We start from the raw sequence: 25024 nt of genomic DNA on the forward strand, positions 1-25024 counted from the left end.
CACTGTTCTATATGGAAAGAAACAATGTAAGTTGATGTAAGAGTATGGTATCTTATCTGTTGCAAAAAAGAGGTGGTGTTCTTGTATTTCAATGCCTTACTTCTTCATCATCTCTCTTGTGCAAAACAGTAGTGTGTTGCTCAGCTTCAGCTAATCATTTGTTGTAGTGGTTCTGTTAAGCAGGCAGGCTATTGTGTGTTGAAGCAAGCATTGGTGACAGGTTGACTGTAGATGCTGAACTGGGAATGATCTGGTAGCTAACTGGTATGACTGAACTGTTGCTTGATTGCTTTTTTGTCCAACATTTTAAAAAAAAGTGTACTGAAACTTCTCATTGAGGCATCTGTAGATTTCAGAATGCAGGATGACAGGAAAGCAAAAACACTGACTGAACTGAAATTGAAGGTACCTGGTTGATTTGGCGCTGCAGGATTTGCTGTAAGAGGAAAACCTGGTTTGGCTCAGTCTAGCAAGTGCTCTGAATTATTTAGTGGAGCTGTAGAATAGTCTGGGTTGGAAGGTTTCTTAAAGACAGTCTAATTCAAATCCTTCTGCCATGGGAGCAGGTTATCTTAAGCCCCATCCACCCTGGCCTTGCATTCAGTATAACACTACTGTAAAATTCAGTGCTTTTGGGAGATGTCATCGGAGACTGCTTGGTGAAGAATTTTGTAGGCAGTATTTGATACTTGGAAGAAAGAAATCCCAGAAAACCAGAACAGTGATAAACTTGCACAATGGATTAAGCAACAGTTGCTGTTCAAGGCAATTTCCTTCTGTTTCAATTCATTCCCAAGTGTGCTTTTTTTCTTTCCTTTTATAGCTCATGTACAACTGTTCCTTAAAAGTGAAGAACTCCGTTCTGAAGCATCCGTGAAGGCATGACACATTTTGTCTGTCTCTAGTTGATAATGAAGCTGTCACAAACAGCCTCAAGGAGGTAGACTGCATTAGTAATGTCAGAGCAGAATTTCAGAGATGCGTTTTCAGAAACATCAAATGGGTATGTTTTAGTCAAAAATTTAAAGCCTGGAGGTTTTTCTTCAAACTTGCTAAGTTTGTTAACTCTTCAGGCAAAGTGGCTTCCCTAGAAGTTAAGGATAGTATTGGCAGGACTTTTGTAATGATGTTTCAAGCATGTGAATTATTTCTGCATTTATTCCAGGTAATTGAATAACAAGTGGTTCCTCTGTCTGTTGTTAGTACTTTCTATAAGGGGCATATTAAAAGTATCATCATAGGACATGTGGACAGTATACTCACTTATTCGTCAGTATTTGTGTATTACAGCACATTTCAATCCCTGGCTTTAAGCAAAGTCAACATGGAACAGCCTGCCCAGCACCAAATCCAGCTGGGTTTAAAGTTTCTCTTAGATTCTGTATTATCTCTGTAACATCTTTGATGCTTGGCCATTTTCACCATGTGGATAAGTCTTTTCTAGTGCTTAAGATCTACTTGTATTTCTGCTTGCTTGTTGGTTCTTGTCTCTTCTCTGGATACCACTGTTTGGTTCAAGTCTTCTGTAGTTCCCTACATCTGATATTTGTATTGGTCTTTCCAGGAGGCACTTGAGTACCTCAGCTTCTTCCATGACCGTTGTTAGTATGTACCATGCAGCCGCAGCTGGAAGGTCTTGCTCTTTCAGCCTTTGCCTTTCCAGATGACTGTCTTAAGTTGAGCAGTGCTGGTAAGTTGAAGTAACTTCTGCAGTTTGAAAACGTGTTGTTTAGTGGGCTAATGTGTTAGCATCTGAGAGGTAGAAGAAAAACCTCAATGCTTTTTCCTCCTTCTGTGTTAGGGTATAAGTTATTTTTTGCAGTCTGCTTTTAGATCTGCTTTACACTTAATCTTTGTTGATGATAGTAAAGATCTCCAAACCACATTATTTAGACTTAATTACTGAGATGTTCTAAGAGCAGTCAATATCTCTGTGTTCAGAAATGCAACTTGGGGTAGCAGTTCAGAAGTACCTTGAAATCAGACTCTCTTATGCACAGAAACACTGTTAGTTAACTATGTGAGTTGTCTTCTCTACAAGTTGTGAGGCTGCAGTTTGGAGGCTGTGGTATAGAATGTTTGGTTGACTGTTCTTTTTGAAGTTACTGTTCTATTCATAATGACTCCATATAATGAGTTACACTAGAGGGAAGCACTACATAATGGATATGTTTTTTAGTGAACTCTGCGTTTTTAGTGTGGTATTCGATAAGTGCTTGTTTTTAAGATTTATTTCAAAGGATGTTGTTGCTAGGAAGTCTGCAAGGTCTAGAGCTAGACACTTACTGCAATAGTCTCTTCACTCTCTGCAAGAAGACTGAAAGAGGATTAGGGTAGGCCTGTCTCCTGCTGTCCTGCACCCATGTGGCTGAATTTTACTTCTAGCAATAAGCTTCAAATTTTAATCTGCAACTGGAGCCACTGAGATTCTAGCAAAACCTGATGTTATACAGTCACTTCTTTAGAAAGGGGAAAGGTGTCTGTCTTGATTTGGTAAGCTTGTATTTCATTTGAGAGGTATGGAAGAAGTTATTTGCACTGTTCCTTGAAAACTAATTGCATATTGATATTTAACTTTCTTTTTTTTGCTCTTTTATTTCCATCAATGCTGTGTCACAACGGCTTTCTGTTCATGAACTGAGTTTCAAACAAAGCACAGATATTAACGGCGAGGATCATTTGCTTGTTACAAAAATAGTTAAAAATCATGGTTACTTATCTGGTGAGTTCTCTAACTTAATCACTTTTTTTTTTTTTTTTAACACACTGAAGCATTTTGTCATCTTAATTTGAATACCAATTCCTAACTGGGGGGGAAAAATACTAAGGATTGCGCTGGAAGCAGAACATCGTAGTATTGTAAGTCTTTGAGTTCAGCAAGAACATTATGTAGGACTTCTCAATGCTATGACTGTATGAGTACTGTTTTTGCTCAGTTCAGGTCTGATGAGATATGTAGGATGGAATGATATAGCATACCAATGACACGGTGATTGGAGTTACCACTCTGCAAAGACTTAATAAAGGGTACTGTAGATCTGGAACAGAGGAAAAAAATCTAGGAGTTTAAAATCCTAGGAACTCAAACAACAACTCAAGAAACACAAAACAAAGCCCCCACTATTTCAGTATTGACCTTAGTACTCTCTGTATGATTTGAGCAAGAGTGAAATACCCTGGACAGAAGTTCTTGTATCAGTTGTCTGAATGGATAATTTGTGATGATGTCCTGTGCTTTAACTTAGACTCATATCATTACTTCTAATTCAGATGAACAGCAGATGTTAGAAGAGAAGCTGAACCTGTGTAAGGTGGTCTTTTGAGTAACTGCAGGCTTGTGGATTGTGGTTGCTTAATTTCCCTGGCTTATTGGGAAAGTAGGCCTGGTGAGCACATCCAGACTTGCATGAATCTTTACTCTTAAACTCACAGGAGAACCAGCCATCTGTTTTAGGTTGTGTATAACTGTCAGTGTTTAAATAACTTTGTTCTGTGCCAAAACTTTGTGTCCTGTGCACCAGTTGAGCTGAGCTGGTGCAAAGAATGGAAAACAGACTTAAAAGCACTTCAGCAATCTGTACAAACAGGAAGTGTTATGAGCTGAGGGAAAGTTACTATTTTGGGCCTCATGTCCATTAACACTTCTAATGAGCTTGAAAATGGTCTATTATGTGAGATTTCCTGGTTGTGAGACAGTGCTACCCCTCTACAACAGATTGTGCTGAGGGGGAAAGTAAAGGTTTGATTCGTTGAGTTCACACTGATTTTCTTCCAATATGTTAATAAATTAAAATGGCAGAGGAGCACCCTAAAGACTTAAGTAAAAAGGGTTTGGATAGGGTGGCACTTTAGGAGAAGCAAATTGTATTATAGAATGGCTTGGGTTCAGAAGGACCTCAAAGCCCACCACATTCCAACCTCCTGCATGGGCTGGTACCACTCAGCAGATCAGGCTGCCCAGGGCTCCATGTAGCCGGGCTCTGTGCACCCAGGGATGGAGGATCCACAGCTTCTTTGGGCAGCCAAGTGAAGCCTGATGAAATGAGCTAGAACAGCATGGCACATTTCTGTTGGTTTGCTGTTTTTTTTTGTTTGTTTGTTTGTTTGTTTTGTTTTTTTTTTTTTTGGTTTTTTTTTTGTTTTTTTTTTTTGTTGTTGTTGCTGTTGTTTTTTGAAGAAAAGTTTCACTTTAGGAGCCAGGTGGTATGATCCACAGTGTGCTGGATAAGCTCTGGTCTGTTAAAACTTGAGTGCATAAAATTTCTGAAGAAAGAGATAGTCTGAAAGTGTTTTAAAAGCCAGTATAAAGATGAGGCCAGGACTTATTATTTGTAAGCTTCTGTCATCTCCTGCTGAAAACAACTGTTTTTTAAAGTGAGGTTTTTCTCAAAGTGTATACAGGCAAGCTTCTAGTCCCTTACCTGATGTCTTTACTGGAGTTTGGTGACGTACTTATTACTGATACATGAAAGATTAAAAGAGGCTTGCTTGAAGAAGCAGCCCCTGTTGCAGCACTTCCTATGCTATAGGGCTACTGGAGGAGTGTCAGGATGCAAAATGGCTTCTCTTGAACATAAAGTAGATTTGAGATGTAAACTGACTTCAAGTTGTCACTGATCTTTGATCCCTACAAATGGCTGATGTCATATCTGTGATTTCTTGTTGTGCAAGCACTGTATGGTTTAGGCCTTTGCTGTAAAAATTGAGGTATGAAGAAATCTGCCTTTTGAATGATTTTGGTGTTTCAGGTATGATTTCAGGAGTTGACATGAGAAAGCAGAAAGGAAAACCGAAGAGTTATTGGATATTCCACCAGATACTATCTTGTGTAGTTAACCATAGTACTATGTTTTGTTTTTTTTTTTTTTTGTTGTCCTGATTTGTCTTTGTTTCTTGCTCAAAGATGCAAGGGGATGTTGCAAAGCTGTGAGACTTAGCACAGTGTTCTTAGGTACAAATGGATCCCTTGTTAGCATCAGTGATAGAAGTGCCATTACAGTATCACAAAGTGGGATGAAATAAGATTTTGAGTGTCCTAACAAATTAAAACAATATTTGCTGGGTAGTAGTATCTAGAATTTGCATCGTTAACAGTTGAACTCATATTTGTATTCTGCCCGTCTTCCATGGGAAGAATTTGAAAGTGTATCATTGAAAATACTATTTGCTTTCTCTTTGATCAGGCCTTCTGGATTTCTTGGTTCCTTATCAATGCATTCAAAAGGAGGACAGCTATCAGGGCAGGTACTCCAACAAGTAGTGTGTATGTATGATGCTTTACCAAGATGAATTTCAACTTCAGAAAACTTCTAGGAAACAGAAGATGTCAGAGGGTAAAGAATGCAAGGTCTGCAAAATGAGGGCTTTTGGTCTGATGCATAAATTTCACCCGGAGAATTTATTTCAGAGCCTTCCGTAAAGTCTTCTGTAACTATTCAAACTCATTTAACCTGTTTGGCTTTTATTTTTGTTGAACTCTGATACTTGCAGGTGACCATACATTTGATGAACCCTGGGATTACCTCTCTCTAACTAGGACATCAGTCTTCCTTCATTTAAATAATATACCAATTTCCCTAAGTTTAGAAAGCTCCAAAAAGTCATCCACCTGGAGGTAGTATTGCATACAGAACTGAGATAGAATTTCCAGATTAAGGCATGTTTTTTTTCTAGGACAAGTAATTTGATTGTCCTCTCAGTCATCCCATGATTGTCAGCTATAGTATTGTGTATGTAAAAGTCACTTCTGAAAAAGCTGTTGGCTGACTTCTCTATAAGATGCTAACAGATGTTAACAGTCTTTATTAGGATGGGAAGTGAAATACTTAAATGTTCAAGTTGTAAAAGTTGAAGGTTGTGCAGCTGAGAGCTCCCAATGTGTTAGAGGTTACCTGATGAAAGCTTTTGTCATTATCATCACTTACAGCATGAAATGGGATTGATTTGTCAGGCTTGACTTGGAATATTTTCCTGTTTCATGTTTTTACATGTAAATTTTAGTAATGTAATGCAGATGTGGGACTTCCTTAATTTTAAGTAGGTTTTGCTATGAAGTACGTGAATGAAAAGGGGCTGTTCTGAGTTTTTTGGGGGTCACACTGCACTAAGCTTGTGCAGTGGAATAATCTGCTCTCATTGGGTAATAAATTCAGTGCTTGCATAGTTGCTTTCTGATTGAATTCTCTCTAAGAACTTGATTGGTGTTACTTTAGTTCTCCTTAGTCTTGTCAAGCACCAGTGTTTGAAATTGCAACTTTGTGGGGTGAAGGAGTTTGTTTTAAGGAGGTGGTAGGTAGGAAAATATTCTTAGTATATTCCTGTGATTGTGTATGATTGAATAATTTGTGAAGACGTATTTGAAAGCCAGGAGGAACCAGGAGTCCTAGGAGCAGATTGCATGCAGAGGTGAATATAATCTTCTAAATCAGTTTGTGGGGTTGCAGTTAGTTCTGGGTCAAGAGAAGCCATTGTAATAGTCTTGCAAACAGCTGATAGTACTTTTCTCGTTGTCAAGTAGGCTCTCTCTCAGTCAGCTGAATCATGTCTACCACTTACTCCCTGCTGAGGTCTGTAGAAAGATTCCTGCTGCTGCTTCTCTGACACCTGTCTTCAATAAATGTCGAACTCATACCTCTTCTCAATGCTGTGGAGGAAAGTCTGGCTAATAATGCTAGTCTCTGTAGTTAACCCACTTATTGTAGTGAATTTGGTAGAAAAATGTAACAATTTGTACTTTGCATAAGCAAATTAGAATGTAACAGACTGGTGTGACAGCTGGGATACCACACCACTTACTGGTTTTTGTTTTTTTTTTTTAAAGAAAAGTAACATTAGAATTGAGGATGTTTTTTTTCTCCTTGACTTTTTTTATTGAGATTTCTGCTTTTTACTGTTAAAAGATGGTTTCTCGTACAGCATTTTGTTTTTTCCTGGTTATAGGAATCTGGGAGCAGAGTGTGTGTGTGTGTAAGTACTTACTGTTTGCTGTAAGGTGGGTTTTAGAGCATTTGCCATACAGGTAATATTGAAATTGATTTATTGATACTCCTGAATAGAATATAAATGTTTCCCCTGAAAGTGTTTTTAAATTTCAGTTTCTTTTTTGGACAGCACCAAAACCAATCTTTGATATTTTAGGCTGTAGTGCTAATGTTAGCGGTGAGCTTGTTCTTTAAATACCTGGTTGTGTCTTCAGTTGGAAGACTGTTCTGTGGTCAGAGCCACTTCTGTATGACAGGTTGGTGTGGTTGGTTGATCCACCTCTTCACAAGGCTCTTCTGGCTTCTTTCTGAAGGGTTGCCTTAAGGATACTGAGTGAATGGCATGCATCCTCTGATTAAGGAGGTAAAAAGCTTGATGCCCTCTGTAGCATAAACAAGTAGTTTATTGTAGTACTTACTAAAACCAAATGCTTGTTTTTGTTCTTCCATTCCTCCTGTATATCTCCAGCAGGTCTATGAATCCTCCCACATGTGGAGTGTGCTGCAAACAAGAAATGCAGCTGTCAAAATGAAGTTTCTATTCTTCAGCATGTGTGTTAATTCCTTGTTAGAGTGACCTTTAAGCTTGCTTCTTTTCTGAGAAGATGGTACTTCTTGAAGTACCTGTTGCGTGGATAAATCTTTGTCGGAGCTAAAAACTTTTACTAGCTCCTGAAGCTTCTACTACACTACCCTCCTTCTTTCTGTCCCCTTTGTTATGAAGAAGGTAAAAGAAGATCAAGTAACTGTATATAATTATGAGGCACTAAGTAATCGAAACTACTCTCATTTAAGTTTATTTTTTAATGGAGTATTTTGCTCATTGATTGCCTGGTAGCTGTAGTGATTAGCTAGGAAACCAGAGAAGTCCCGTAAGACTGGAGAAATGCTTGTAAATAGAGGCAGAGATAGTGAACTTCATAATACAATCCAAAACTTAAACAGCAACCTTATAAAGATGTGCTAAGATGTGCTAATATATCAAAGGCAACCAGCTGACAGCTTTTGGTGGCTACGAACAAACTACTCAGGCTTCAAGTTTTTTGTGTAGAAAACTGACAGTATTCTGAACTCCAGGGTTCAGTCACTGGCTTATTGTACCACCCTCTTGCTCTAAGTCTTCTATGCAGTTCTGTCTAGAATCCCAGCATGATTTTTGTATTCACCAAAGCTGCGTCATGACTGATGTTTTCAGATTGACCACAGTCTCTCCTCTTGGAAAGGTTCGTATGGTAGTCATATAGGCAGCTTAGTTTATTCACCCAATTTCAGTATGGCTGATCACAGGCTCCTATGTTGGTATCTGTGTATGAATTATCAGGAAGGAGGACTGCTGCTTTTCCTTATTGTATAAAGTAGGTGAGTTATTGTGGGTTTGAGGAATCAGACATGGTCTTCTAGCAGCAGTGAATGTATCAAGCTGCTTACCTAGTCTGATAACATGGCAGTAATATATCCAAAGAGATTATAAAACAGAGCAGTGTTTTCAGTGTTGCACTTGCTTAGCTACGGTACAGAGATTGTTCTATACCTGATGGTGAGAACAGTCATGGGTTGTTGGTAACTTGGTGAGTATGCAGCCTCTGAGCTTCATTGCTTGCATGGTAGCAGAAAGCTTTTCTTTGTGATTCATTAGATGCAGCTGCAATAAATTAGAACTGTCTTAGATCAACTGTGGATGTTCTAGGTATTTTTGCCAAAGGTTATCATGCTTGTTTTTCCTCTAATTCCTTACTAGGAAGGTTGATAAGATACGGAAGCTGAATGAACTTGAAGGAGTTATATAGTTCTTGAGTCTGAGTTCTTTTAGTGCTAAAAATGATTCCAACTTGCTTTTTCTCCATGTGAAAGATTTTTTAAAAAATCAGCTGAGGAGCTGGTAGTTTGGAGACATCTCTGTGATTTCTCTAACCTCTGATGCTTAACAGGATAAAAATAGTTACCATATGGAATGTCTTTTTTTTGTGAGGACAGTCTCTGCTTCTTGAGAAACTTTGTGTTTAAGCACTTTCTGTACCTAAACATTTTTAGCAATTTCATCAGCTAAATGAAATACGGCTTTGAGAGCTGCTGTCATTGTCTGCAGATCTAGGGAGGAAGGAAGCTTTCTTTGAACTTTGTATGGTCTTAATGTTGAGGCATTCTGCTTTTGTTTTTATCTACTCTTTTGGATTTCCATTGAAAATAAAATGCAGGAACCCCTTTATCTCACACCAATGAAAAATGAATTAGCAGTATTGGCTCATCTGTTTTTTCAAACCTCTGTTACAATTCATTAAGATTTTAGCAACCTTCTGAGAACTTACTTTTGAATAAGTCACTGAAACAATGCTAATGACAGTTCACATTAGTAGTAGGAGCTTGAAACTTTACCAGCTGCTGAGAGAAGAGGAAGATCTGGTACTTGGGTGTGCTGAGTCCATTCTTCAAGCTGTTTGTTTGCAAACAATATAATCCTTAAAGAGCAGTTGCATGAGGTGTACTGTGTGAGGAAGGAAAAAGCTGAAACCTGCTGTTCAATGTGTGGCATGTCTTCTGAGTGAAAGGAATAATTTGACTCATTTGACTTCTGCGTTAATTTAAAAATAACTTATCCTGTGTTCTTTAATGTTGTACATATGTAGTAGGACAATGACATACAGGTTTGGACCTTTCACACAGGATGTACAGATTATTGCTTTTAGGGCTTGGGGTTCTGGAGATACTGATCTGCATGTTAAGAAACAGTTACAGGATGATTCCAGTAGATCTTGACTTCCTTGCTGCAGAGGAAGAGACAGTGATGATGCTAGTTCAAAGAAATATCATTTTCCTAGAAGTAGTTCGCCACAGTGTGAGGAAAAAAATCCTTGTTCTGTGAGACAGTGCAGCACTCTGTATCGACAGATTTCTTTAAATTTTGGCCATTCTCACTTATGTGTATTTGAGTTCATTTGAGTGCATGATTTATCTACAGTCTTAGTTATACTGTTCTTTTAAAAATGTGCACTTAAAGCTTAGGGAACAGAGCTTAAATGAGCTGCCATCCTAATGAATTGTGGAGTAAATAATGTTCTTCCAGACATGTCTTTTTTTTTTTTTTTTTTTTTGAGCTATTCTGTGCAGACAACTAAAGAAACTGCCTTTTTCAAACTTGGAGCTGTTGCTATTACAGTCTGGATGGCATTTCCTTGAAACAGGGATCTGTTTTTTTTTTTTCCTTTCTGCTACTTAAACTTTTAAACTTAGTGCAGCTCATGCCTTTCTGTTTCAAGAATCTTATGTCTGATATTAAGGTGTGATCATACCGGACAGTATGAGAACCTGTGTCTGATACCAAGGTCTGTAGATCATCCAGATTTGCCCTAGCACTGACTGCTGTTGTCTCCACTGCACAGGTTTTGTGTTTTTATGTTTTCCTCCTGGTAAAATGTTAATGTAAATTGTGCTTCAGAAGTTTCTGCAGAGAGCATCATATTTTTGCAAGATGGAAGTGTCTCAAGGAAAGATGCATACTATTTCAGAACAGTTGTTAGTGGCTTGCTGATGCCTGGTAGATACGATGCGTGACATGAGCCAGCAGTGTGCGCTTGTAGTCTGGAAGTCCAACTATATCCTGGACTGTGTTAAAAGGGGTGGCCAGCAGTGAGAGGGAGGTGATTGTCTGCTTCTGCTTGGCTCTTGTGAGGCTCCATCTGCAGTACTGTGTCCAGGCCTGGGGCCCCCAGTACAGGAAGGATGCAGAGCTGTTGGAATGGGTCCAGGGGAGGGCCACTAAGATCAGAGGGCTGGAGCACCTTCCTATGAGGAAAGGTTGAGGGAACTGGGATTGTTCAGCTTGGAGAAGAGAAGGCTCCAGGGAGACCTTATTGTGGCCTTCCAGTACTTGAAGGGAGCATATAAACAGGAGGGGGAACAACTGTTTACAAAGGTGGATAATGAAAGGACAAGGAAGAATGGTTTTAAACTGAGACAGGGAGGTTTAGGTTAGATATTAGGAGCAAGTTTTTCCACAAAGAAGGTGGTGACACACTGGAACAGGTTGCCCAAGGAGGTTGTGGATGCCCCATCCCTGCAGGCATTCAAGGCCAGGCTGGATGTGGCTCTGGGCAGCCTGGTGGTTGGTGACCCTGCACACAGAGGGGGTTGAAACTGGATGATCTTTGTGGTCCTTTTCAATCCAGGCCATTCTATGATTTGGTTCTCAGAGTGTTCTGCTCCTCCCAGCGCTTCCAGGTCGTTGTTGTTTCCCCCCAGATTCATTATTTGTTCTGTGGAAGTGGACTTAATACTGTTTGTAAGTACTTCATGATGAATCAAATAGCAAAGCTTCAAAATGGAGATTTCTATCTCCATGCCAAGAGGAGTGTCATGCTCTGAAGTTTGCCATGCGATGTATTGATGTAGTCAGTGCTTGACAGAGGTCAGTCTTTGTGTCATGGTGCAGTAATGTGGTTTGACAGATGATTACAAAGAGTGTTGGAGAAGAACAACATCTTAACTTCCTTGTCTCAAACACAGGTGCTAGGTGAAAGTGACTACCTTAGAATTGACCATGGCTGTTGTGAAACGCTAAGTAAGAACATGTGAGGGCTGGGCTCGGGTGAACCTAATGAGGTTCAACACGGCGAAGTGCAGGGTTTTTCATTTGGGCCGGAAGAACCCCAGGCACCTGTACAGGCTGGGAGGAGTGGTCCTTGAGAGCAGCTCAGCAGAGAAGGACCTGGGGGTCCTGATGGACGAGAGACTGAATATGAGCCAGCAGTGCGCTCTGGCAGCTCGAAAGGCAAATGGGATCCTGGGCTCCATCAGGAGAGGGGTGGCCAGCAGGGACAGGGAGGTGATTGTCCCTCTCTACTCGGCTCTTGTGAGGCCCCACCTGGAGTACTGTGTCCAGGTGTGGAGCCCTCAGTACAAGAAAGACATAGAGATTTTGGAAAGGGTCCAGAGGAGGGCGACTAAGATGATCAGGGGGCTGGAGCACCTCCCCTATGAGGACAGGCTGAGGGGGTTGGGCTTGTTCAGCCTGGAGAAGAGAAGGCTGCGGGGTGACCTCATTGCAGCCTATCAATACCTGAAGGGAACCTACACCCAGGAGGGGAGTAAACTCTTCAAAAGGGCTGACAACAGCAGGACTAGGGGAAATGGTTTTAAGATGAAGGAGGGAAGATTTAGGTTGGATGTTAGGGGGAAGTTCTTTACTAGAAGAGTGGTTAGGCCCTGGAACGGGCTGCCCAGGGAGGTTGTGGATGCCCCGTCCTTGGACGTGTTTAAGGCCAGGTTGGACGGGGTCCTGGGCAACCTGATCTGAATGTGTATGTTTGGTGGCCCTGCCAGGCAGGGGGGTTGGAACTACATGATCCTTGGGGTCCCTTCCAACCCGGGTGATTCTGTGATTCTGTGAGTTTTCCCATGCTAGAGACAAGGGCATCTTGAGTCAGATAATGTTAGTATCATATTTTCAACCTGTTAAAATTCTTTGAGTAAAATTTTTTTTGCGGCGTGTTGTAGTTCTCCAGCCAGGCTCATTTTCATCCTGTAGAATGTGTTAGAATTTTTTGGGCTGTGTAGGAGACTTCCTAGAACTCGGTGTGCATTCATATAAAGGCAGGAAAGTATGAAATTTATTCAGGGCCGTGTGCTATTGGATTGACTTTGTTCTTGCTTTCATGCTGTCCTGAGACTTCTTGGCAACTTTGTGAGCAGTTCTCTAGACTGTCACTTAATATCAAAGTTGGAAGATGCGCAAAGAATAATATAAATTGAATGAAGATAGAACTCTGTGTACATGGGAGCTCTTTCACAGCAGCATACTTCTGTGATAGCTGTTTGTTTTGTTACTGGGTTAGACATGATGTTACTGTGGAGTGGAGTATTACTTCAGGCTTTCGATGCAGTGAGAAAGATTTAATACAGCTGTAAGTCAGCCTTTCAGAACTAATTAAAAAATATAGAATATGCTGTAAAAAGGTCTATATTTCCTACTTAATAGAATTTTTAGTGGGTTGGACATAACAAATAAACATAGAAATGTGTAAATATATTAGATGGAAATTGTAATAGGCTTGGTTATAGCATCTAATACAAGGTACTGCATTAAATGATATAAAAAAAAAAATTAGTCTAGCCCGTAAAGAACAATGGGAATGTTTATTCAATTTAGTGGCATTAAATGTAAAATAGACCACTGGGAAACACTAGAGATGGAGGACAAATTAGATGTATCTCAGCAAAAGGTTGAGCTGAAGTGCTAATATATGGTGGCTATGTGGTTCTGGAAACCTATTTTATGGAGACAGTTGTAAGTATCTGTATTAATAACGATTTATCCATCTTTTAGACTTTACAAGCAGTTCTGGCACCTTGGCTCACATTACTGCTTTTGCAGCAATTCCACCCGCAGAGGTCAAAACTTCAGATGAGTTCAGATTTTTCTGCTGATTTCAGTCAAGTGTGAGGTTACTTTACAGCAGGAAAATTGCCTAAGTCTCTCTACATTTTTAGTTGGATTATACAAACTTGCAGATAAGTCATTTCAGTACAGCATATGGATCTGTCATGTTCTATCTGTGTTGCATTATTCATTACTTGTATAGCTGGATGAGGAAATAAAGTTCTCTTCATCTGCTACTGTGAAAGTCTGCTGCATTCAAGGGACTGCAGTGATTTCCTGCTCTTGGTAGAACAGGCAGGGTGGAGTGTCGCAGCTGTGTTCAATTTTGGGGTTTTTTTTTTCAGAAATAAGTGACTGTTAGCTTCAGGTGGTTAAGAATATTCCTTAGGTTGCATAGCTTTAACCTGTAATAGGTGTTCAGAATAAAATGCATGAAGTCTGGTTTTGGCCACACTTGCTCATACTTATTGAGTTACCTGACATGGCTTATTGGTGTATTTATTCAATCCTTTCTGTGTGTTTTCCGCAAAGATATCAAGAAATAGTGGAAGCTTCACACATCTGTAAACAGCATTTGAGCATCTCTTAGCTTAAAGAAGGTGGAAAGGAAAATGCTGAATGAGAAGTCTGAATAGTGTTGCTTTTGTTTTGGTTCTTCCCCCATGCTGATTTTGGAAGGAAAAAAAAAGGCTGCCCAAGTTGGCACCATGTCTCTATTTTTTGCCCTTTTACAAGGGAGGGAAAGTGGGGATTAATATTTGAAATAAATCAGCTAAAAATGCGCTGAAGCAATTGTATCAGGATGTAACTCACATCACTTTGTCCTCTGTTTCATTTGCTTTCATTCGTATGGAATCTTAATGGAGAATACCTTCAGCTTTCCAGCTTAGGAAGGACAATCCTTATTCTTTTCTCTTGTTAGTATCATTCTCAAAATGGAAATGCTGTTCTTCATCCTCTTTAAATTGTCTTTCTAGAAGTAAGAAACCTGCAAAATGATGCCTCCTGTGACTTCACAGGAGTCTTTTAGTTTTAATTTATGCTTTTATTTTAGCTATCTGTAGGCTGGTGGTGTGTATTTCAGATTTCTTTGAATGTTTCTTCCTCTTGCACATGTTTTGCTTGTCAAGAGTTTTATTGCTGAGAAGAATGCTATCTGCAGACGGCTCTCTTCAAGGTTCTGGGTGATGTGGACTCATGCAGGTATACAGGCGCACATGCTTGCTGTTGTTGTCCCAGTCTGACACTGCTTTGAGAGAATGTGTGGAGGATAAAACTATGTGAAAGCTGCTTTTACTTCCAGCAGTTTGCTTTTTTTCTGTTTGTAGGACTGGAGATGTGGGATTGAATAATCGCTATGTATGCAAGGATTATAAGGAGTAGGGATATTAACTGCCAAACTTCTCCCTGCTTACTTTTCATTCATGATTTGTCTGAGGGGAAAAAATGTCCTTTATGGGAGAGGAATCAAGAGGATTTACCTTGCTTTTCCAGGGCAGGGAGATCCAGAGCTGTCAAAGTGAGTTGTTGCTGTGTCTGGTACTTCTGCGCTTTGGACCCAGCTACCTGTGCAGCTAACAAAGAGCTGTTAGCAAGATAAGTGCTGTGTGGAAAACTGAAGGGATGTGAGAGTTTATCTAAACATGTTTTGAAGGAACCCATTTTTTCATGCGTTTCCTCTTGCATCATAGATACTGGGAAGCTTGATAGACAAGTTTGCTTTTTTTGCTTTGTTTTGCTTTGGGTACATAAGTGAGAGATTAGATGAAGTAAAGATGCCTTTGGAGGCATGCTTTCTAATCAGAAGTTGTCTTGTTTGCTTTTAAATTTGAATCTGTTCCCTGAATCAGACTAAACTAGTTTGCTTTTTCTTGGCTGTTGATAAACACAAGTTCTTACGATGCCAGGGGTCTGCACTGGGGCTGTTCTTGTTCAGCATCTTCATCAGTGACCTGAGTGGAGGGCTAGAGTCTGCCTTCAGAAGTTTACTGGTGGTGTGATCCTGGGAAGAGTGGCTGATGCAACAGAAGGCTGTGCTGATATTCAGAGAGACTGGACAAGCTGGAGAACTGGGGCAGATGGGACTGGATGAGAGTTCAGGCTTGAACTCTGTGTGATCTAGTGATATTTTTCATGGGGTTTGCACCCTCACCAGCAATGATGTCTGTGTTCACGCATGCCCAGTGTGACTTGTAGTCAGGAATTCAGATGTAATAACCCTAACTCTGTCCACAGCTGGCCTAAACTTTTCAAATGAACGAAAGCAGTGAAAAGGAAAAGTACAGTTTTAAGTTGGATTCTTTCATTTGTGTGTGAGCTAATGTCAATGCTTTCTTGTGCTGGAAGTAGTTACTTGGTAAAAGTGCTTTGATTCTAAATTGACCCAAATGATTACACATACATAGTTTTACATTACTGAAGGCTCACTCGAACTAATCATTCAACAAAACGCAGGTGTTACAGGTAACTACTGGTGTTGCACTTGTGTTACTTTTTCAGCCCTGCTTAAAAGTCTTCTGTGTTGGCTTCTTCACACAGTAGCAGTGTTACTGGGGTGGTGGTGTTTAGAGCAGCTTACAGGTTTGGTGGTGTTTTGTGGACTGCTAAGTTTTCAGAAGCATTGCTTGTTGTCTGGAGACATTCCTTCTGATTCAGGTATAAATTCCTAGTGCTCCCTATGAACTTCCACATGCTCTTTCTTCTGTCTTTTTGGTGCAGGTACTGGAGCTCTTAAGGTGTTTCTTGGTAGAAAGAATGTGCCTGTACTAATGAGTGTCCTGTTCAGTCATCCAGAATTGCTCACTCATTACCTTCCTGAAACAGACAAGTCTGGCTGTTTTTCTTCTTGCCGAAAACTTCTGCAGATTATTTTCTTTAGCATTAATCACAAGGATTAATTAGTCTTTTTTCTTACATCCCATGTATCCTTTTGATATCCGTCTTCTGTCCCTTTCATTGCCTTCTCTCTTGCCTTTGAGGCCAAGGTGTAACAGTACTGCTTGTTTTCTGATCTGCGTCAGAATGATTGCCAGAATATTTTCCTTCTAATAATGTTGCCTTTGAGGGGCTGCACAGTAAGCTGTCGTTGTGTAGTGACTACTCTTCTTGCTCTCAGCACTGACCATGTTCAACCTAACAGTCACAGTCTGTTTTCAGAAACTTAATTCTGTGTTCTCCTGGAGCTGTGAGGGATTTTGATTAATAATGTATCCCAAGATCTTCGTACTGTGCATAAATCCAAAGGTTCTCTGCTGTTAGTTTCCTCTTACGCTGAGTGAATTTTCTGTTGGAGCAATTTGCTGTTCCAGTTTTTGCTGCAATTTTTTTAATGATATAATGGAAGAAAGGACAGAAGTGAATAGATGTGCTACTGAGAAGGGCTCTTGGAGGAGAAATGCTGCTTTGTGGTGCTTCAAAATAAGTGAAACTGCTGCACTTGTTTGTACAAACTCTCCAAGCAGTCCCTACTTGTGGACACAGGGTAACCAGCCAAGTACAAGTAACAGTGCGCTTACGTATTTTTGAAGGACATTGTTTTTAGTTCTGTTTTTAAAGCAAAACTGACTCAGATTATGTCAGGACTATTGCATTTCCATGAGCCTTCAAATAATCCATAGTTTTTCTGTATTTAAGGTATTTAGGGATATTCCTTAGGCACTTACCCTTGCTAAGTAGCTTTTGTTGATGGTGCGTAGTCAAAGTAGGTAGTGCATTACAGACCAGATGTTACAAGAAATTACAAGCTAAGTAAAAATCTGGTTTGATCTTCATATTTGAAGATACAGAGGACATTGTTCTTGTCTGTGTGTTCTTGTTCTGCTGCTTGATGTCATGAAACCTACATCTGTGTTGTGCTTATCCAAACAGCAACATGTGATGCCTCACTTCCACTGCACTATCTGTACTCAAAGGGGAAGAGGCATATTCTGAAAGTCTTCTGCTGTTCTTCATGAGCTTGGGTGGGGTCTATGAAGTATTGTGTCACTTGTGAGGTATTAATCTCATGGTGCAGTTTTAGTTGCTTCTGATAAGTAGTAACCTGCTTGAGAAGGCGAGGCGGGTGTTTGATGTGTAGTGTCTGGTCACTTAGATTCAAGGTGCTGATTTTCTGTGACCACCTTTATTTCGTAAAACCATTTGAAAGTATATAGCTTAATTGGAACAGCTATGCAGTGATTTTTGTTGTGGTATTTCTAAGTAGTAACTTAAGCGTATAACTAAGAAGTAACTCAGTTAAGTAGTTAAGGAGTAACTTGAGTGTATAAAGCCCATATGAAGTGATTTCCCCTTGATGACAAAATGCACAGGAGTGGATGAGAAAATTAATAAAAAGAGACAGTAGAGGATCTCCACCTGTTAGTATGATGCACTGAAGGCTTCTCTACTGTGTGCACCTGAGGTGATAACAGCAGTCTCTGTTTCTTTTTTCACTTCACCTTTGTTGTCAGAGCTGCCAGGTTGCAGCCTTAGCTGCTGTTTCCTGCTGAGTATAAGCAATTGAACATGTTCCATATCAAAATACCTATTTTTCAGGGGAAAGGAGGAGCAGACCATTGAATATTGCATTGCTGATCTTCATTTGCTTTAATTTTCTGAAGCCTTGCTTTAGTTTTCTAAAGCCTTGTTTAAAAACAAAAACTATTATTTGAACTGTTCCATGGCAAATCGTACTAATTTCTTAAACTATGTTCTTTAACTCCTGTTGTTTAAATTAAAAAAAAAAAAAAAAAAAACCCTCAGAAAAGAACTACTTCCTTTCCTGCCATGCAGGCAATTCTCATGAATTAAATATCAGCTAACTAAAATTAGCTAATTAGAAACAGAGATTCAGTTAATGCTGCAGTTTTTAAGGCTATTTGAATTTAAAACTGTGCTTGATAAATAAAAAGTGAATTTAGTTAAAGATGCATGATGCAATGCAGTGTGTTATTGAAGGGAACCAATCACTGTTTGCTGGACTGCACAACTTTCTTTGGTTCCTCTTTTAGGACTGAAAAGAAACAGCGGAACTCCTTTTCCAGCTTACTTATGATAAATCTCAGTATATTAGACAACCTTGCATTTCTTTAATAGTGTACTGATTTTTCCTAGTTATTGAATGCAGTGACTGCCAAGCTGTTGTAGCCATCTGAAGAGTAATATTCTGAGGGTAGTAGTTGCCATATGTAGTCCACTAGCTGAGGCTTTCTTTAACTTGGGAATGCTACCATCTTAATCTTCTGGTAGTGCTGTTTAGTTTGGAAATATTTTTTGAAAAAAATCATGGCATTCTTTGGCAAAGTTGGCCATATTCCTTATTTTTCAGGTCAGGTGGAAATTGTATTGAAAGGGTAAGAATTGTTTTTTCCAAATGAGATGTAAAAAGACTCTTTAACTTTGAAGCTGTGAAACAGTGTTATGTGTGCTGGAAGTACTTGAAATGAGGTACTTTGATTTTTGACAAGTGTGATTCTGCTAGGAGCTCAGTGATGCCTGCAGCGAATGCACCTTAAGTATGTATGGATAATAGGAATTTTCATTCTAGCTGTGGTGTGCAGGAAGCAAATACCAGTTACTGCTGCTTTGCTGGGATGTGCAGCAGTAGGTCAGGTTCATGGATCTGACACTTTAATGCAGTTTCTTTAATAAAACCTGTATAGACATAACAGACCTCCTCTAGTAAGCAGTTTATTGAACATACTTGGGTACCAAGGAGTGCTTGAGAAATGCATGTCTGTGCATTGTTCTTGGTTTGAGGCCATTGAGAATGCGGCTGATAACAAAGTCTTCTTGCATGAACAGTTACAGTAATGATTAAAAGTCTTGATATCAACCTAAATTAAAAAATAAAGGCTCAATGTAAAGCCAGATAACCACAAAGTTTTTGGTAACAAACTAATGAGAGGACAAGTTTTTCAAGTGTTTAATAAAAACAAATCTGATAAATGTGTTTGTATAACCTGGATGTGGCATTCTTGTAAAAGCTGACTTTTTCTTTTTAGACCAAGTTAGATTTACTATATATGTTTCTTCATCTGCTAACCACAGGGTTAGAAGGGTTAGAATTTACACCGGCCTCAAACCATGGCAATACTCTTCCTATTTCTGCAAAGTATTGTGGCTGTATTTAAGATCTGGAAAAGCTGTAATTAGCTGCAAATGGTCCATTAGCTTTTGTGATATCCTCCTAGCAGTGTTCAGTTAAAATCCACCTAGATTTGTGGTAGTTTTTTCTAAAGAAAATAAAATGCCATCATGAAATGGTACTCCACTGAATATTTTCTCTGGGTATTCCACTTGAGAAACTCTCAAATCTCCTGCAACTTGCATATCTGCAGATGCTCCTTCTTGGAGTACCTATTGTAGGAACCTTTCTGAAGGTCTTCTGTGCAAAATTTTAATTTTTAAAACCTAGGATTTTGCTTATGGACTAGATCCTTGCCAAGTAGCATGTTCTGTGTTTCTCTGGACTGGGGAAGGAATACAAGGGGAGATGTTCTTCAGTGGTACACCTTCCATGCTGATTGAAAATTGTCTTTCCTGTTCTGTTTTGAAGACTCCGAGATGTGTGGGGGGAGAAATACACCAAAAAAAAAAAAAAAAAAAAAAAGAAAAAACAACCAAAACCCCCAGCTGCGATGTGTTAAGGTGCCTTCTGGGTGGAGTGGTTTTTATGGTAGTTTCCAGGGTAGATGTGGAGGTAATGATCTTTTAAATCTTCCCTTAAAAATAATCATCCTAATTCATGCAAGAAAAATAACAGATTTGGAAAGATTAGATTGGAATTGCCTCAAATTCAATTAAGCCACACTGCGTGGACGTGCTGGGAATATAAATGCAATTGCTGTAAATTTGTACAAACTGATTTGTTGCATTATCTTGCTAATCTAACATACAGTCCTTTTGTGTCCATATTGCAGACGGCAACTCCAAACTAACATGGCAGTCAGACTGTGTGATGTGGCTTCTCTGCTTAGAAGTGGTTCGTGGGCAGCAGAGCCTTGGACTGGGGTCTGTGGGATTTTTCTTAAATTCTGTAGGCTACATTTTTTGTTAATAGTGCTGAGGCCATACCAAACTCCAATCTCATTTGGAACACTAACGCTGTTCTGTGTTTCATTCTAGGCTGTAGGCTGTGTCTCTATTCTGTCAGGGTCTAGAGTACACTGGTGTACCATGACAACTTACCTGTTATATGGTGATCTCCTGTAGAAATTATACTGCAGTGGTTTGCCTTTCTTATAATGAGATTTTAGTGATAATTCAAAATATCTGGTGGATAATTGAAGAGTGTAGTTTGCATTAATATTGTTTTGGTATGGTCTGAATACTAAGTTGCAGTAACTTTGAAAACCTGTATGCTATGTATTTATGATCACTATTTTTAAAGTGTTTAAAAATTTTATTCTAATAAATTGTTAAAAATTTTAACTTTATTTTGGGTCTGTTTGGCTAGAAAATACTTAGCAACTTCTGAAGATGTGGCTTGTGTTTTATGAACAGTTGTACCCAACCTATCAATGGAATATGCATTAATTGTAAAACATTAGTATCACTTCCATCAGAGCAGATGGTTCTATAGCTGGGAAGTGCTGTAATTTCAGCACACACAGGCTACTGCAGCTGTTCATTTGAATGTTGGCTTAAGATAGCATTTTTGCCACCTGAACGTGAAAATAAATGTGCAATTAAGTGAGGACGTCTTGTCCTTGCTAACTCCTAATTTTTGGTTAGTGTTCACTTAAAATTTGATTGGAGGGGGAGTAAAGAAGCAGCCATAGTTGCAGTATGAAAAGAAAGCATTGGTGGCTGTCAGCTCCGCTAAATACACTAGAGTTCTGGAAAAACAGTTTATCTTTGAATCATCTACGTTCTCATCTCTTCAGCAGACTTCTCCTCACAGTGCCAGTAGTAGTTTGTCCCCTCCCTGGTGGTTAATCATGAGGGAATAAAATGCTTCTGGTCCAGTAGTAGCTCCTTAGGAAAAAGAACGTGTTTCTACGTTAAATGTTCTGAATAGATGGATCTTCCTTTTCTTTCTGTGTGCTGAAGTAACTTCTTGGAAAATACGCTTGTATGCAAAACAGAAATATCTTCTTGGGAATGTCTGAAATTCAGACACTCTTCATCTCCTTTGATACTTCCACTGAACTAAGATTTGCCTTCCCTGACCTAGCCAGGTCTTTAGGTATGCACTGATTGGATAATACTGCTTAGAAGAAGTGAGTTAGGACAAATTCCAACCTCATGCTACTCTACAACTTTGCAAAATGTTTTCCTGTGTCAGAACTCCTCCTAGAAATCTTACTATTATATTGGATTTCAGTGATTACTGAATGTTCAGTGAAATGTCATGAGTGTTGCTTCTTTGTTAAATGATCTGTTAACAGATAACTTCTGTAGAGTTTTCTGCTGACAGCTGTCCTCAGTAGGCTACCTAAGCCTTCTTTATTAGACTGCCACTTAAAAAACATGCTCTTTACCAACTATGAATAGTGGATGATTGTCAGAGAGGCAGAAAGTCTTTGTGGATCATTTCTGCCTATCATAGCAACTAGTCACTTGGAGGTGGAATACAGAGTTTCTAAAGTAGCAATTGCTCAATTATTTGATACTTAAAAGTAGGTTGAATTAAAGTATCAAACAACTGTTTTTAGGGGACAGAGGAAAGGAGTAGTGAGAACCCCAAGTTATCAACTTAGTCAAAACAGATTTGGAAACCTACTTCCAGCCTATGGTGGCAGAATAATGATCTAGAAGTTACAAAGGAGAGTTTGTTTTCCATTTCAGCACATTCATTTACATCTCTAGGTATTTCCTTCAAATTATTAATCTTTCTAGTGCTCTTAGACATAGGGTCAATATACAGTTATATACCCACCTATCTTGAAAACAACACCTCCAAATAATTGAAAAAAACAAAACAAAACAAATACATTAAGGACTACGTACCTCACTTGTCACTTGCAAGTTGATAGCATCGATGGCTCTTGAAAAAGGACAGTTCTTGGTTATTTCTGTACTAGGAAGTCTGTGATGCCCTAAATGAATTGCAGGATGGGACTAAGCTTTTGGTATTAATTGAGGTACGTCTTGATTTTAATGATGACTTAATTTGCCTGTAGGTTTGAAACTGTTAATCAGGGCAGCACTTAAAAATCTTCAGTAGTGCTTTTGCATGTGGAAGCATTATCTGGCTGTGACAGCGCCACTTGTGCATAGTAGCGGTTCTTTTAGATTCTTGTCTGGATTCTCCGTAAGAGTGTAAAATACGAATTTTGATGTTTCTTATTTTCTATGTTTTTAGCAGGTAATTGCTGCCATGGAAACACAACTGTCTAATGGACCAACTTGCAATAACACAGCCCATGGTTCAAACACTATAAACAATTGCTCTTCACCGATTGATTCTGGAAACACTGAAGACAGCAAGACTAATCTAATAGTCAACTACCTTCCACAGAGCATGACACAAGAAGAGCTGAAGAGTTTGTTTGGCAGCATTGGTGAGATAGAGTCTTGCAAGCTTGTCAGGGACAAAATAACAGGTATGTTGGTTTCATCTTTTTACTTTCCCATAATCTGTGCTGTCAGATGATGGCTTGCAATTCTGTTCATTTACGGAATAAATTCAGGAAAACCAATGCAGACATTGTTGGTCTGAAGGATCTAGTCTATCATCCAGATTCCAAACAGGAAAAAATAAATGCTTGTATTTCATCCAGTTTTGTATGTGAGTACTATAATTGCTTTAAAATCTTCTGTGCTTTCTGATTCTTTGGAATGAAGTTTTTTAGATAATGGCTTTAAATTGGAAGAGAGCAGATTGAGACTAGATAATGGAAATTCTTTACTGTGAGGGTGGTGAGGCACTGGAACAGGTTGCTCAAAAAGGTTGTGAATATCCATTCCCTGGCTGCATTCGAGGCCAGGCTGGATGGGGCTGTGAGCAACCTGATTTAGAGGAAAGTGTCCTTGCCAGTAGTAGGGGGTTGGAACTAGGTGGTCTTAAATGTCCCTTCCAGCCCAAACCTTTCTGTGATACTGGAAAGCACATAAAAACTCAAGTAAGCCTTATATAATTATTCTGCTCTATTATTAGAGTTGTGCCTGGTAGCTATAGCTGATTCAAAACTTCTTTTTTGAAAGATGTAGGGATTTAACCTTCTACCTTGGGAGAAGAGTGGACTAATTAATTTAGCTTTTGTGTTGCAGCATTTAAACCAATTTCTTTAGGGTATGCTCTTGAATTGACATGTGCAGTCTTAGAATATGCAAACATGAAGAGCAGAGTGATGCTGTCGATTAGTATTTCATTTTACCAACAGCTGGTGCTCAGAGTGCATGCGTTTAGACCAGTTGTTTAATTTTGAAAGAACTACCAGATGGATGCCTGCACTTTAATAACCAAATGAAAGGATCATTGGCAGTGTTCAGTTTGTCTCATTTCCATTTGTGAACTCCAAGCTCTGTCGAATTAAAAAACATTGATGTACAGTTTATGTTGACATTTCATTATTTTTGTTCAGAAAAATTGACTTTGGCACTCTATTTTCTGGCTTTTTTTTTTTTTTTTTGCAGAGCTGTCCAATACCTAGCTTTCAAAAACATACCTGAACTTCTTAGATGCAGCTCTAGAGTATACTGTGCTTAAAGCTATTCCTTATTTGGTTTGGGTGACTGAAACTATCTCTACTGGAAGACAGTGGCGGAGCATTAGCATTTCCCCCACATGGCATAGACTTACTTGTGACTGAGTGTTCCCAGGGCAGCAGTGGTAGGAAGAGGCTTTAGGTGATAAAGGTTGTGTGTAGCTTCAATCAGTTCTTTCGTGTGCATGTTGATACCTTGGGTGTGCTTGGAGATGTGTTCCCCAAATGCATACATGACTTGTGGTGACCAGGGCTAAAACCTGGCAGCTCTGACACTGACCCTAGGGCTTGTCTTTGGCACGAATGAAAGCTTTCTTCTTGTCCTTATTGTCTACTTCCTCTTTTAGCAATATAGAAATTCTCCAGCTTTTCCCCCATTGGTACGGATAAAAGTTGTGTTGCTGGTGGAAAGGTGACGCTTAAGCGGGACTCCAACAGCAGACAACTTTTTGCCTTGCCTGTGCTGCAGTAAGAAGAATTTGTCCTGGGCCCTATAAAATAATATAATAATATTGTAATAATATAATTCTATTAAAGCATTAAAAAGCAAAAACAAACCCCCCCCCCCCCCCAAAAAAAAAAAAACCAACACCATGAAACATGGGCTGTGAATACTCCTTAGTGTTTAGTTCACTTACACTTGTATCTGCCAGGGATGAGTGGAGCGGGCTAAGGCGAAGTTCTCCTGTGTTTTGTCTAGTGTGCTACAGACAGTACTGAAGACTGGCTGTAGCTACAGGCCTCTGGATATCACAAAATACTTTAATCTGCAATCCTCATAGTCTGCTAACATGCAGTGAGTGAAAATATTTGTATGACACTTATATTACTTCTAAATAACTCCCATTGCTTTTTGAGAATGCTTTTTGTAATTGTTACACACTGGAGATAACACTTGTAACAGGATCCAAAAAGTTGTGCGTGGTGTGAGAATGAGTTGTGAAATAAAGGGGTGTTCTTGGCTTTAGCTACTCTTGAATGTAGGTAATGCCACAGTGTTCCTAACCATAGATGGTTTTGTTGATAAGATACACTTCTTT

The 25024-nt window shown here is 39.3% G+C and overlaps 1 protein-coding gene across 14 annotated transcripts in view; it reads left to right on the top strand.

Moving 5' to 3' along the window:
• Nucleotides 1-25024, top strand: part of ELAVL2 (ELAV like RNA binding protein 2) — an 86804-nt gene that overhangs the window by 15837 nt on the left and 45943 nt on the right. For 4 of the 14 annotated variants that reach the window (XM_048931147.1, XM_048931145.1, XM_048931150.1 and 1 more), the window contains 2 exons: nt 20253-20343; nt 22640-22880. In XM_048931147.1, coding sequence (XP_048787104.1) covers nt 20253-20343; nt 22640-22880 — 332 coding nt within the window. Of the gene's footprint in view, nt 1-6947; nt 6967-20252; nt 20344-22639; nt 22881-25024 lie in introns of those variants that run through there. The other 10 variants (XM_048931156.1, XM_048931154.1, XM_048931160.1 and 7 more) reach the window with 4 other exon arrangements.

This window comes from Lagopus muta, chromosome Z, assembly GCF_023343835.1.
Source record: "Lagopus muta isolate bLagMut1 chromosome Z, bLagMut1 primary, whole genome shotgun sequence".
NCBI lineage: Eukaryota > Metazoa > Chordata > Aves > Galliformes > Phasianidae > Lagopus > Lagopus muta.